At 44.3% G+C, this 15,818-nt stretch overlaps 1 protein-coding gene across 1 annotated transcript in view; it reads left to right on the forward strand.

Moving 5' to 3' along the window:
• ADGRD2 (adhesion G protein-coupled receptor D2) overlaps nt 1-15,818 on the forward strand; it is a 142,481-nt gene that overhangs the window by 82,313 nt on the left and 44,350 nt on the right. Inside the window, 4 exon segments of the mRNA XM_075579485.1 lie at nt 2,972-2,987; nt 2,990-3,103; nt 4,633-4,748; nt 5,946-6,066. Of these exon segments, the coding sequence (XP_075435600.1) occupies nt 2,972-2,987; nt 2,990-3,103; nt 4,633-4,748; nt 5,946-6,066 (367 nt within the window).

Raw genomic sequence — 15,818 nt, forward strand, 5'->3', positions numbered from 1 at the left:
CCTGCCTGCGACCAATCCCCTGCATCCCGGCCGGCATTCTAAGCCCCGCCTCCTTCATTCAACCCATGCGGCCCTTCATCCAATCCCCTGCAGCATTCACTCACACATAGAATACTTACCAGCTGCCGCATCCTCCTCACCGCCGCCGTAACCGGGACATATTGGCAGGGCCGCAAAAATATTCGTTGTGGGCCGCATGCGGCCCGCGAGTTTGACATGCTTGCTCTACATGTTATTATATCGCTCTGCATGTTATTATATCGCTCTGCATGTTATTATATCGCTCTGCATGTTATTATATCGCTCTGCATGTTATTATATCGCTCTGCATGTTATTACATCGTTCTGCATGTTATTATATCGCTCTGCGTGTTATTACATCGCTCTGCGTGTTATCATATCACTCTGCATGTTATTATATCTCTCTGCATGTTATTATATCGCGCTGCGTGTTATTACATCGCTCTGCGTGTTATTATATCTCTCTGCATGTTATTATATCTCTCTGCATGTTATTATATCTCTCTGCATGTTATTATATCGCGCTGCGTGTTATTATATCTCTCTGCATGTTATTATATGTCTCTGCATGTTATTATATGTCTCTGAGTGTTATTATATCTCTCTACATGTTATTATATCGCTCTGCATGTTATTATATCGCTCTGTGTGTTATTATATCGCTCTGCGTGTTATCATATCACTCTGCATGTTATAACAATGCTCTGTGTATTATTATATCGCGCTGCGTGTTATTACATCGTTCTGCGTGTTATTATATCACTCTGCATGTTATTATATCTCTGCATGTATTATATCTCTGCATATTATTATATCTCTCTGCATGTTATTATATCTCTCTGCGTGTTATTATATCACTCTGCATGTTATTATATCTCTGCATGTTATTATATCTCTGCATGTTATTATATTCTCTGCATGTTATTATATCTCTGCATGTTATTATATCTCTGCATGTTATTATATCTCTTTGCATGTTATTATATCTCTGCATGTTATTATATCTCTGCGTGTTATTATATCTCTGCATGTTATTATATCTCTCTGCGTGTCTGTTATATCTCTCCATGCTTATTTATATCGCGCTGCGTGTTTATTACATCGTTCTGAGTGTTATTATATCGCTCTGCGTGTTATTATATCTCTCTGCATGTTATTATATCTCTCTGCATGTTATTATATGTCTCTGCGTGTTATTATATCTCTCTGCATGTTATTATATTGCTCTGCATGTTATTATATCTCTGCATGTTATTATATCTCTTTGCATGTTTATTATATCTCTGCATGTTATTATATCGCGCTGCGTGTTATTATATCGCGCTGCGTGTTATTATATCTCTGCATGTTATTATATCTCTGCGTGTTATTATATCTCTCTGCATGTTATTATATCTCTGCATGTTATAACAATGCTCTGTGTATTATTATATCGCGCTGCGTGTTATTACATCGTTCTGCGTGTTATTATATCACTCTGCATGTTATTATATCTGCATGTTATTATATCTCTGCATGTTATTATATCTCTCTGCATGTTATTATATCTCTCTGCGTGTTATTATATCACTCTGCATGTTATTATATCTCTGCATGTTATTATATCTCTCTGCGTGTTGTTATATCTCTGCATGTTATTATATCGCGCTGCGTGTTATTACATCGTTCTGAGTGTTATTATACTCGCTCTGCGTGTTATTATATCTCTCTGCATGTTACTTATATCTCTCTGCATGTTATTATATGTCTCTGCGTGTTATTATATCTCTCTGCATGTTATTATATTGCTCTGCATGTTATTATATCTCTGCATGTTATTATATCTCTTTGCATGTTATTATATCTTCTGCATGTTATTATATCACTCTGCATGTTATTATATCGCTCTGCATGTTATTATATCGCTCTGTGTGTTATTACATCGCTCTGCGTGTTATCATATCACTCTGCATGTTATAACAATGCTCTCTGTATTATTATATCGCGCTGCGTGTTATTACATCGTTCTGCGTGTTATTATATCACTCTGCATGTTATTATAGCTCTCTGCATGTTATTATATCTCTCTGCATGTATTATATACTGTATCTCTGCATGTTATTATATCGAAACACAAACAGAATATACTGCTCACTAGTAATATGAATGAGGATGTAATATGATTGCACCCACAAATACCTAGAGTGGCATTGGGTGGATCAGATGAGCTAAATATGACGAATTATCAGAAATTACAAAGAAAGGTGTGTTTGTCACCTTTGCTGTCTAGCTAGAAGCTCATTAATAGATGTACTCCGGGACTATTAAAACATAACATTTATTAAGTATCAGGTTAAAATAAAGTCTACATGAGTGAAAGGGTAGGGCTGAAGGTGTATTACTAAATAAGTATTGTCCTTCAAATAAAGAGGTGGGTATGTAATAGTAACACCTCATGACCCTTAACCTAAATAAGGCAATAGTACCTCATGGTAGCCTCTAAATGTGTTGCTAAAATGTCCGATGTTTGTGAGTGCAGTCACTAGCACAGCATACCGATCAAGCCAACCTATGATTGCTTAGCGTGGGCCGTGCTTTATTAGGGCATAGTTAATCCCGCCCCCATAGTGAGAAGTTAAACGCACTTGTAACACATTCACTTTATTCAAATGAACAGACGTTACAGTGTGATACAATCTTCCTTTAGATGTCCCAGTAGAAAGGATGAGACAGAATTGTTGGGAGAATAGACGTTTCCACACATTGAACACTGATGCCCTGCATGCCGTTAGTGATACTCATGCTGCTCTCCACACGTACCCTTATTTTATATTTCTGCGTATCCCGGCAAACCAAGAGAATGGAAACCTGGAGCACCATGTCTCTTGCCCATGGTCAGCACGGCCAGTGGGATACGGACATGACTCTTTCCAGCAGATCCGCTGTTACTGATTACCCTTCTCATTCCCAGGCCTACCATCATCATTGTCGGGTGACCTTGGCCACGTCTTTTAATAAATACGTGGCTGACAACCACTGCTGGTTGAATGTTCAGACTGACATAATCTGGGCATTTGTGGGCCCAGTTCTCTTTATCCTTACGGTATGTATGTTATTCACAAACCTCTTGGCAATAAGTGCAGTATTTACATTTCCATTGACAGCAAAGAGGACAAATCAACGGTGCTTTGTAAATTAAAAAGTCTATATCGTAACCTGTGGCCTTGGTTTACAAGGACGTGTTAAGGAGTTTTCATAATAACCTCGATCGTTAGCTCATGACACGGGGATGTATTTTGCTCTTTTTCATCTGTAATGGATATTCTGTGCAGGTCAAATCCATTGAATAGTAGATGATTTTCTTGAACTTCCTTGGAAATAAATTAGATGTATTTGGCCGAACCCCCATAGCGAGAGAAATATTGTATATTGAAACCGGGGAAAAAAAACGTATTCACATTTTGTCTGTCCGGTTCTGAGGGATGGTATTCCACACCATGAACTATATAACCATATCATATATTTCCATATACTGTATAACCATATCATATATTACCATATACTATATAACCATATCATATATTTCCATATACTGTATAACCATATCATATATTACCATATACTATATAAACATATCATATATTACCATATACTATATAACCATATCATATATTACCATATACTATATAACCATATCATATATTACCATATACTATATAACCATATCATATATTACCATATACTATATAACCATATCATATATTACCATATACTATATAACCATATCATATATTACCATATACTATATAACCATATCATATATTACCATATACTATATAACCATATCATATATTACCATATACTATATAACCATATCATATATTACCATATACTATATAACCATATCATATATTACCATATACTATATAACCATATCATATATTACCATATACTATATAACCACTCCCCCCACTGGCCATGGACATGTCCAAAATCTTCTGGAGCAAGTTTGATGATGAAGATGTTTTATTAAATTAATATTAATAAATTATTCATATTTCACAAAGAGCCATTTTTAGTCAAACCGATAAAGGAAAATGTAATAAACAGATAAAGGACTACAGTGTGTAATAGAAAGTAATAAGTACCTGTAGCTATTACATGTGGGTTTTCACTGCCCCAACTGTTGTTGTGGTGTTCCGGCTCCTCAAACTATTATTCTTGATCACTACCTATATTTCTAAAGTACAGAAGGGCACGTTGTCCAAAAGATTACAATTGTTTGGTGCCTTTCTATTAATTTGTTTGGGTAAGGGGTTGTGCAGAGGATAGGGGGGCTCACATATAGGTGATAGACCTGCCATGGGTCCTTGGAACATACTGAAGGTAACCAGGTTTGTAGCGAAGAGAAGACGCATGGACGCTTTCAGGGCATCTATTGAATATTTCTGCAATATTTGTGCAGTAGAAAAATAGGATGGGGAGAGGTTTTCTGAAACAACGCCCTTTTTATTTAAAAAAATACATTTTGGAAATGCATAGAAAATGAGTGTTACTCGGAAATCCCGACTAACATTTCCATGTCGCCCACTGCTCGTCCTTTTAAATACCCGCTGCCTCCTTCTCTTGCAGGTTAACACGTTTGTCTTATTCCGGGTGGTTATGGTCACTATTTCCAGCGCCCGCAGACGCTCTAAGATGCTGACGCCCAACTGCAGCCTGGAGAAGCAGATCGGAATCCAAGTCTGGTGAGACTTCTTCTAGTACTCTGATCCCATGGAGACTTCAAAGGCCCAGATCCTCAAATCCGGGCTCATAGCGGGACCTAAAACAGGAGCGGGCGTGATGTCCCCTGAGGTTACCGTGTATCCTCAAAGCTAATTATATGCGAAAACAATGTCCGATCTAATTAGCATAGGTTTAACGACGCATTAAAGTAACATAATGTTGCGTCACCTTTTAATGACGTTAGGTGTGTCTTCACCTTACTCCGATCCTGGAATAAGTCTTTAACTCAAGTTGAGACAGAGATGAGAGGGAATCAATGCTATGTTACCTAGTTGATGAGGTTGAAAAAAGACATATGTCCATCAAGTTCAATCTATATTAAATTTAGACAACAGATACTTTATCCTATATTTGTATTTACAGTATTTTGATCCAGAGGAAGGAATACAAAATGACAGTGACATATTCATACCTAACAGTAACTGTGGTGGTATACCCATACAGACCCTAAGAAAGCCCTATTTCAGGGTATTGATGTGAATAACGCCAAGTTTAAGCATGATCTAACTAATGTAACATTAAATCCCCTCGTTAACCTTAACGGACTATAGTGGCCATGCAATGTTTGATAACATATCACTTACATGTCATTATCACTAATGGTCGGTATAGTTAACGCTTTGCTTTTACGGGAGAACACCTGGCTGGACGGGATGTAATTGTCCTTTGAACATACACGGTTGGTCTTAATGAGACCTGAAGTTATGTGAACATGGTGTTGGCTCTGTGGATCTGGACTAAAGTCGGGGGAGCGGCCTTTGGACTAGGTCAGATTTTAGAGGTCTCCTGCCCAGAGCTTACACCTCAGTTACACAGCTTCGAATGCAGAGTGTGGCGGGTAATATTAATCAGGTGTTACTCTTACCCCTTCAAGGTGCCAGACGACACCTTATTTAAGTGAATGGGCGACATATTGAATGGGCCTACAAAACCTGACTCTCCTTCTATGGGTTCGATTCACCGACAGCCATTGACCATTAACGACCAACAAATAGATGTGTCACAATTGCATTCTCCCTCCCCATATCATGTATATAATATCAATAAATCAATATCAGTCCATCAATAAATACGTTTCATGTCAGGGCCCTGGGCTGCAGGGAACCCAAGATCAGTTAAGTACATACAATAATGACTGTACATATACTTTGTTACAGGGCAACTGCTAAACCAATATTAGTTCTTCTTCCTGTTATGGGCCTGACGTGGCTGTGTGGCGTCTTGGTTCATCTGAATATAATCTGGGCTTATGTGTTCATCGTCCTGAACTCATTTCAGGTAAGACTTTATCTCTTCTAAAAAAAAAAGAAATTAAAACAAACCCCAAACAGAACATTACTTGTTGATCAGAATATTTTATTGGTCTTTTTTGTGTCTTAAATGATATTTTATTGCAGTATTCACATTGGATTTTTTAAATGTTGAGTCGAAGACAGCAGGAAAATAATTGTTTTTTTAAATTGGCGTTTTGTATCAATTGAAACCACCCTTAAGTAAAATTCACTTATTTGCCTATCGGTTAAAAATGGGTTAATTTAGAATGTTTTTTGGGGGGGGAGGATGGCGCCTGTTTCATGTGACTGTTCCTTACCAGTTTAGTTACAGGCGTTCTCTTCATCCTTCAAGAATTCAGTATGGCTGAAAAATCTTGCGGTCCAACAGGAAGCTACAACGCCATTGTATGTGGCTTCCTGTTATACGTCCATTTAAATGCCCGGAAGAAACACAGGTAAATTAACCAGTATCTCTAGGGCCCAAAATATGCGGTTTAGCCCTGGAAGACGCCGTGGTTCCATCATTGTAAAAAATAATAAATATATATATCCAACAAAAAATCGCCTGCTACAAACCTCAAATTTAAAAAAAAAAACCTGAATCAGTAAATTAAACCCAATATATAAAAAGGTACTAATTGAACATATAGTAATAAAAAAGGGGATAGGCACACCATATTTCTATTCGTTTTAGAGCACCTCCACTGTGTCTTCGATATGGGCCAATAAAAGAAATTATTTTGCATATTTATAGTGTGCCTGTTGCTTTGTTAGAGGTTTCAGTACCGTGTTAGCAGAGCTTCAATAATCAAAAAATAAATAGACGATACCGTTCTGTGGCTAACGAAATGCTTTTATTTGTGCGAGCTTTCGAGATACACTGATCTCTTCTTCCGGCGATGTTACAACATCGTCTATTTATTTTTTGATTACATATATATATAGAATTATTATTTTCTTTTCTGAGTGGTTTGGAGATGGAATCGATCACCTACATTTAACCACATAACACGGCACTGCCATTAGGTAGGGTTACCATAAATTCATATTAAAAAATTAGGACACCTGAAGCCGACAGCGCATGCGTGTATGATGAGCGAATACGCATGCGCGCTCATCGCTCGCGCATGCGAGATCGGCGCTCCCGGACATTTTTAGTTCTTTCAAAATTCCATCGCGGGCGGTGACCTTCAATCAAACAGCTGGACATGTCCAGGAAATTGCGGACGTATGGTCACCCTACCGTTAAGTCACCTTGGTCCGAGGAGCTGATCAGTGAGCAGAACGATGGGCAAAATATATCGGACGCTACAAGGAAAGCACATGTTCTGCCCAAAGAAGTTCATGCAGCAGTTCCTGATACCATTCACATGTGCTCACGTAAGTGGGCAGATCTTCCATTCCCTTTCAGGAGCTTCTAATGGAAGATTTGGGGATTTAATTAAATGGAGAATTCCATGTGTGCCGCAAAATAGGATTTTTTTCCCCCCTCTGAAACTGAGGAGGAGTATCTCGGTGATAATTTCGCAGCCTTTGAGAGGGAGAATAAGGTTAAAATCCCAGCTCCTTATAGACTTAACACAAGTCACATTATCTCCCTGTGCCTCAGGCATCCACTTTAGATTGTAAGCTCTTCAGAGCAGGGACTCGTGCCGGCAAAATGTTATGTGCAGCGCCAAAAGGAAGAATATATTATTTTTATTAAAATAGGTGATTTATTATCTACCTTTATCTGTTACAGTGTTTAACTACAGTTTAAGGACAAACTGCAATATATTATGGATGACTGGTTCAAATATAGCTGTGCCGGGTATTACTGTAGCAAGGGTATTAGTTTATACTATAAAATGCAATTTATACATAAACACAAAGTGTCAATTCCAGGGCAATAGTGCAGACATGTACAGTATATACATAGATATGAGAATGTAAGCCCTGTACACAGATACACGCAGTGAGGATACAAGAGCAAATTCTGCCATATAGTATATAGGGAATATCATGTGCTAAGGAGGGTGAATAACAGCGGAATCGGACATTTGTCACTGGTCAGCAGAAAAGGACATTTGGTTACCGGGCAGCAGAATCGGATATTTGGTCACCGGGCAGCGGAATCGGACATCTGGTCACCGGCCAGCGGAATCGGACATCTGGTCACCGGCCAGCAGAATCGGACATTTGGTCACCGACCAGCAGAATTGGACATTTGTCACCGGCCAGCACAATCGGACATTTGGTTACCGGCCAGCGGAATCGGACATTTGGTCACCGGTCAGCGGAATCGGACATTTGGTCACCGGTCAGCGGAATCGGACATTTGGTTACTGGCCAGCGGAATTGGACATTAGGTCACCGGCCAGCGAAATCGGACATTTGGTCACCGGGCAGCAGAATCGGACATTTGGTCACCGGGCAGCAGAATCGGACATTTGGTCACCTGTCAGCGGAATCGGACATTTGGTCACCGGTCAGCGGAATCGGACATTTGGTCACCGGCCAGCGGAATCAGACATTTGGTCACCGGCCAGCGGAATCGGACATTAGGTCACCGGCCAGCGGAATCGGACATTAGGTCACCGGTCAGCGGAATCGGACATTTTCTTACCGGTCAGCGGAAACAGACATTTGGTCACCGGCCACCGGAATCGTACGTTTGGCTGCGGCTATGTCACCGCCAAGGGACCCTTCACTGCAGCCGCTGGACACTCGCCAATAAGGTAAGTTAATTTAAGTTTAGTGGTTAGGGTGGGGCTTAAGGTAAAGGGGTTAAGGTTTTCAGGGTAGGGGGTAGCATTAGTTTTTTAGGCATTGGGATTTCAGGGTAAGGTGTTAGGTTTTTAGAGTAGAGAATTGGGGTTAGGGGTTAAGGTTTTTAGGGCAGGGGGTCGCATTAGTATTAGGGGATAAGATTAGGGGGTTTTCGGGTAAGGTTAGGGGCTTACATTGGCGGCGAGGTGAGAGATGGATAAATGCCGGTGGCGACGGATGCAACCAAATGTTCCAGACTGGGGTGCCTGGGGTACAGGTCCTGGGCGCAGGAGGCATTGCTTTGGGACCCACATTGCAGCTGAGTTCTGCAAATACTTCGCCGCATTTAAACAGCCCCCCAAAAAGTCAACAGGATAATAAGATCCAGTGCTATTATAATGCTGTTCATCAATAATCTTTGCTGCATCTGCTACCCACAGCCTTAAATAGCCCTGTAGACATGTGTAAAGCAAAGCCGCCTCTGGCAGCAGATTACAAATGTAGTTTGTACCCTATACATTTTCACATACGTGCCTTTAATGGCAATGAATGGGGACCTGTGGTCCCTTACAGAACAAGAATTGCATTCTCTTCACATCACTTAACATGTGTTTCATGACTTGAAACGCCGTATCCTTTTGTGATGCTAATTCGTACGCACGTTATTAATATTCTTTTATGTTTCACAAACGGCCGCATCACAGAGGTTAAGAGGAACACAAATATGAATCCGTTTCGGAAACCCTTTCAGGGGAAGCCAGTCCTGCGGTGTTCTCCCGCACACGCGGCTTTGGGAAGCGAGAGGTTGAGTTGTAATAATATATCTGTAGCCCCCTTTCCCCCTGTGTCAGGGCGACTACGTGTGCTGCTGTACCTGTGTGGCAAACAGGAGGCCGGATCCTCCGCCACTGGGGAGCCTGGGGTGTATGTATATCTGCTAAACAGCGCCTCCACCTGAGAAGGACCCTCACATAGTAGGATAACCCCTCCCAAGACAATATACCCAGTAATACACACACAGAGTATGGGGAACAGTATTTACTGGGAGGTAATAAACAATGACATCAATAGGAACAGCAATAGACATATATTTATACCAACCCATGGAATATCCCCACAGTACTTGGGTGCAGGGGCACTAGTTGTCCCAGTGTCCAGACCCCAATGGCCTTTCCCACCCACAAGTGTGACATGGCGCTGCCCACGTGAATGTTGGCGCACTTATGCGAATACCTTCCCGGGCGCTCCAACCCCCGGGTGTAGCTGAACAACAGTCAACTAGCAGTCTGCTCCAATGACGTCTTCCGCCTCCGCGTGGGGGGTCTCCAGCAGGAGCGTCCCACCAGAGATAGTCTCTGAACGTAGGTGGTCTTATCCCAGACCACAAGTTGAGCGTCACCGCGTGGCGTAGACAGTGTGTCCCTGATACTGCACAACACAGGGAAAAGGGTTGTAACTATGGGCTTCCCTATACAGCTGCAGGTGCCTACTGTGATTTGGGGACTAACTGGGGCCTGCAGGGGAAATCTGGCCTAGTTCCAGGGCTACTGGCACCTGGGACCCTACCTCCCTCTTCTGTACCCTGCTCTCAACTCACCAACTGCCCTAACTGTTATCACTGTTATCACTGTTCTAACTGTTTAAATGCAGCAGCCCTATTGGCTGTCTGACAACATGATGTCTGCAGCCCCTCAGGCTGCTACTATGTAGTTCCATGGGTGTAATGGCCGCCACTGGCATTATACTGCGCATGCGGCAGGTGTACAAAGATGGCCATCGCAACTCTAGATACTATCTGCACATACGCGAGCCTTCTCTGTGCATGCGCGCGCACAACCTCTGCGGAGCACCGGCAACCCGCTCGCCAGCTCACAATCTCCCTGCAGCAACCACACAGCCGTCCCCTCAAGCATCCCGGAGGTAAGAGGAGGACCTGGCTACATCTAATAATAACTTTTATTTCATATTGCGCTTTTCTGCCAAAGCGCTTCCCAATGACAATATCGTGCGCGGGACACACAGTACATACTGTAGTACAGGCCTGCACAACTCGTAAAGCGAGAAGGGCCGAACTGCTCCAAGGAAAAAAAATTTGGGCCGCACGGGTAAAATCATCATCATCATCATCATCATCATCATCATCATCATCATCATCATCATCATCACCATCATCTCTCCTCCAGCACCTCTCATCATCATCCTCATATATCTCCCCAAAAAACCCTCATCATCATCCTCACATTTCCCCCAGAACCACTCACTATCAACCTTTGCTATACTCCCCATCTATCTCTCATACCCCCATCTCTCCCCCTCACCCACACACATAATACTCCCCCTCCACATCAAACACACAATACCCCCCTGCACAACACACACATCCCACCCACCCCTGCACCTCACATCCTTCTCCCCCCGTGCACCTCACATCATTCTCCCCCTGCACCTCACATCATTCTCCCTGTGCACCTCACATCATTCTCCCCCCCTGCACTTCACATCACTCTCCCCCCTGCACCTCACATCATTCTCCCCCCCTGCACCTCACATCACTCTCCCCCCCTGCACCTCACATCACTCTCCCCCCTGCACCTCACATCATTCTCCCCCCTTGCACCTCCAATCACCCCCCCTACATCTCCAAACACCCTCCCCTGCACCTCCAAACACCCTCCCCTGCACCTCCAAACACTCTCCCCTGCACCTCCAATCACCCTCCCCTGCACCTCCAATCACCCTCCCCTGCACCTCCAATCACCCTCCCCTGCACCTCCAATCACCCTCCCCTGCACCTCCAATCACCCCCTGCACCTCACATCACCTCCCCTGCACATCACCCCCCCCTGCACATCACCCCCCCCCTGCACATCACCCCCCCCTGAACATCCCCCCCCTGCACATCACCCCCCCTTCTCCTCACCGAGCGGACTCGGGAGGAGGAGGAGGAGGGGGGGGGGGAGAGCAGCTGCCGCTGCGGGCCGCATGTTGTGCAGGCCGCGTGTTGTGCAGGCCGCGTGTTGTGCAGGCCTGCTGTAGGATTTGTTACAGACGCAGTTTTCCCCAGTGGGACCAGAAACATATTGCCGAGACTTTCCTAAAAACCGTGAAGCTATTTGCTACTTAGTAACGTGTTTGCCGCCTCTCTGGCAGGCAAGAGGTTAGTGACGGAGTCCCACTCAGCAAACACTGCAAGCAGCCATTGGATATACGGTCACTCTTAGGCCGCGCTTATAGTGACGTCGCCCGAAAACAAATGCATTGCCGCCGCCCCGTGCGCTTATAGTAAGCGCGACGGCGACAAAGCGACGTGGCAACACGATTTTCGGAAGCCGGGAATATTTGATTTTTCAGGGGCTCATGTGACAGCTCCTGAACCAATCAATGCCCTGGTCGTTCGCGACGCCGCCGCAAAGAGGTCGCGGGCACTATAGGCGTGGCCTTAGGCCGCGTCCATGGATATTACGATCAAAATGATGTGCCTCTCTGAGGCTGTCCTTGGATCGCGCACGCGCAACTTGAAGCGCCGGTGCGCGTGATGCGCGAGGAAACAAATGTGTTTCTGTTGCGAGACGGCCGGGTCACGAGAGCGGCTCGGCCAATGAGGGCGAACCAGTTCTGTGACGTCACGCCCCCCCCTCCCCGACACACCTCCCCGTCGCGTCTACTCACGCCACTGATCGCTGCAGGTAAAGGCGCACGGTAGCGCGCACACTCTCACCATGGACGCGGCCTTGTAGTTTGCTGCCTCGCTAAATATATAAACACACACATAGGCTCGGATCTGAAATCCACCACACCCAGGGATATACGTATCCGTTTATCTTCTCATAAGCAGGGGGCATTTCGTTCAATTGTTTGGCCAAAGCATTTAAGCGTACAGCCACGTCCCGGCAGGACCCGTCTCTGGGACCTAACCCTGCCTACCTGCAGAGGGGCCATACAGTGACATGGGTGTCAGCTTAAGGGCCGTTCTATGCTGTGTGCAGCCGTGCGCGCGCGTGTGCATGTGCCGCATGCTTTTCGTGTGTATGCTGTGCATGCTGTGAGTGAAGGTACTGTATGTGTGTGCGTGTGTGTGTGTGTGTGTGTGTATGTGTGTGCGTGTGTGTGTATGTGTGTGCGTGTGTGTGTATGTATGCGTGTGTGTATGTATGCGTGTGTGTATGTATGCGTGTGTGCGTGTGCGTGTGTATGTGTGCGTGTGTGTGTGTGTGTATGTGTGTGCGTGTGTGTGTGTATGTATGCGTGTGTGTATGTATGCGTGTGTGTATGTATGCGTGTGTGTGTGTGCGTGTGTATGTGTGTGCGTGTGTGTGTATGTATGCGTGTGTGTATGTATGCGTGTGTGTATGTATGCGTGTGTGTGTGCGTGTGCGTGTGTATGTGTGCGTGTGTGTATGTATGTGTGTGTATGTATGTGTGTGTGTGTGTATGTGTGTGTGTATGTGTGTGTGTGTGTGTGTATGTATGTGTGTGTGTATGTATGTGTGTGTGTGTATGTATGTGTGTATGTATGTATGTGTGTGTGTATGTATGTATGTGTGTATGTATGTATGTGTGTGTGTATGTATGCGTGTGTAGAGATTGTGAATTATGTATTAAATAATATTTTTTAAATAAAAAAAATGTTGTAATAAAAATATTTTTTATTTATTTAACTTTGACACACACACACACACATACACACACATACACATACACACACGCACACATACACATACACATACACACACACACACATACACACATACACACACGCACGCACACATATACACACACACACACATACACACATACACACACACACGCACACACACATATACACACACACACACATACACACACATACACATACACACACACATACACATACATACACACATACACACACACACGCACGCACACATATACACACACATACACATACACACACACACATATACACACATACACACACGCACGCACACATATACACACACACACACATACACACACATACACATACATACACACATACACATACATACATTACAGCGGCGGTAGCGGTGCAAAATAATTCATTTGTTCATCTTCTCCATCGTCGGTCCGCTCCAAGCTCCCTGCCGTGCGCACGGCACCATTATAGAAAGGCTGACTCACCTCAGCCAACTAACACTGCCGCGCGCCCGCACTATAGAACCAGCCTAAGATACGATGGTCATGCTGTGGGTTGAAAATAAACAGATAAGTATTTAACTATATACTGCATGTCAAGTTGGCTGTAACACTGGGGCTTTTTGTCTTTTGTAGCTTAATATATGTTCAGTAGCTGAGAAAGTGAAGATCACAGAAGAGCTAGTGGAAGTGTCTGAGACCAGAATTGAACCCACAATCTGCTACTGTATGGTCAAGAACAGCACCAGAAACAAAATGTTTCAATATATACTGTGTTGACCATATAGAAGTTCACTGGCTTTTTGGTCTCAAAACTATTCGTGTTTGTTGAGACCTCAATTGCTTTTGGTATCGGATAATTTTTTTTTTTTTAATTAAGGAAAGAAACTTAAAATAAGCCAAAACATTTGAAAAGAAAACTGCAACATTTTCAAACTGACACTTTTTTTTACATTTATTTTTTATTCGCGAACTCAAATATTTGCCAAGTTAATTGGCAACAAAAACAAGCCGCAGACGGACCTTCCCTGGGGTTTTGTTCGTAATAAGGCAGAGGCCCCGCTGCCTCAGAGGCAATTGACCGCTACCTGCGGTCTGTAGGGAGCGGGGGGGGGGGGGGGGACGTGGTTTGAGCGGAGGGCTGCAGCGGGGGTCTCCCGGGCTGCAAGAGGGTGCAGCGAGCCCCCACACATGCCCTCTGCTGCTCGCTCTCCGTGCTGTTTCTCCCCCCCACACACATCACACATACCACACAAAACACACATATACACACACTCCTCCCCCCCCCACCTTTTGTAGGTGGGGTAAGCTCTGACACTCCAGCCCCCGGCGCTGATAGGCTCACCAGCTCACCACGTGACGCGTCACCGCTCGGGATCGCAATCCTCTTGCCTCCCCTGGTGGCTGACGTGTTAGAGCGCGTAGTGAGCCTCGCCGGAAGGAGGCAGCGGAGACAGACAGACAGGAGGTAAGGGGCTGGTGGCCGGCGTGCACGGCCGTCCGTAGCGGGTCATCAGCCTAAAGAACTTTAACGCTCGAGATGTTAGGACTTTGAACCCGCAATCTTGCCCGTCCTTAAAATACCCCGATTATATCTACAAAAAATAAACCACGGATGTGTATTTAGGTGTATAAAACGTCGGCTCTCCACAGCCACCTAAAGTGCCACTTTCAACCTCGCCTCATTTGTGGATAAAAGGTTACATGCGTTTGAATACTGAATTTCAATCAATTGATATGTTAGCGCAGTGTTTCTCAACCCTCTGATCAGCACCCCCTGTCATGCCATGTTTTAGCTCAGGGGGGCTCATCTCCTGTCCTCAAGAACCCCCAACAGGTCAGGTTTTAAGGATATCCCTGCTTCAGCACAAGTGGCTCCTTCGTTGACTGGCCAACTCCAGGTCCTCAAGGGCCACCCGTCTTCAACTAAGCCACTGATTGAGCCACATTTGCTGAAGCAGGGATATCCTCAACCTGACCTGTTGGGGGGTCTTGAGGACCTGGACTTGGCCAGTCAACGACTGAGCCTCCTGCGCTGAAGCAGGGATATCCTTCAAACCTAAGCTTTTGGGGGGTCTTGAGGACTGGAGTTTCGCACCCCTGCTTCAGCTAATCCACACATTCACACGTAAAATAAGTGCAAACCCCGTGCATCGTAATTCATTCATTATTCCGGAAAAACTGGTCTGCTGGGGGGTGTCCCGCGGGGAGAGGGATGAGAAAGGGGACCCGGTGCTTACACAGGCTCTGCAACCTGGACACGTCACAATAAACGTGATTTGCCCTTGGAATGTGCACCTTGCTGTAATGTCACTTGGTATATAATCAGCTATAAGTACAAAACTTCCCCTCTCT

Source organism: Ascaphus truei, chromosome 21, assembly GCF_040206685.1.
Source record: "Ascaphus truei isolate aAscTru1 chromosome 21, aAscTru1.hap1, whole genome shotgun sequence".
Lineage (NCBI taxonomy): Eukaryota > Metazoa > Chordata > Amphibia > Anura > Ascaphidae > Ascaphus > Ascaphus truei.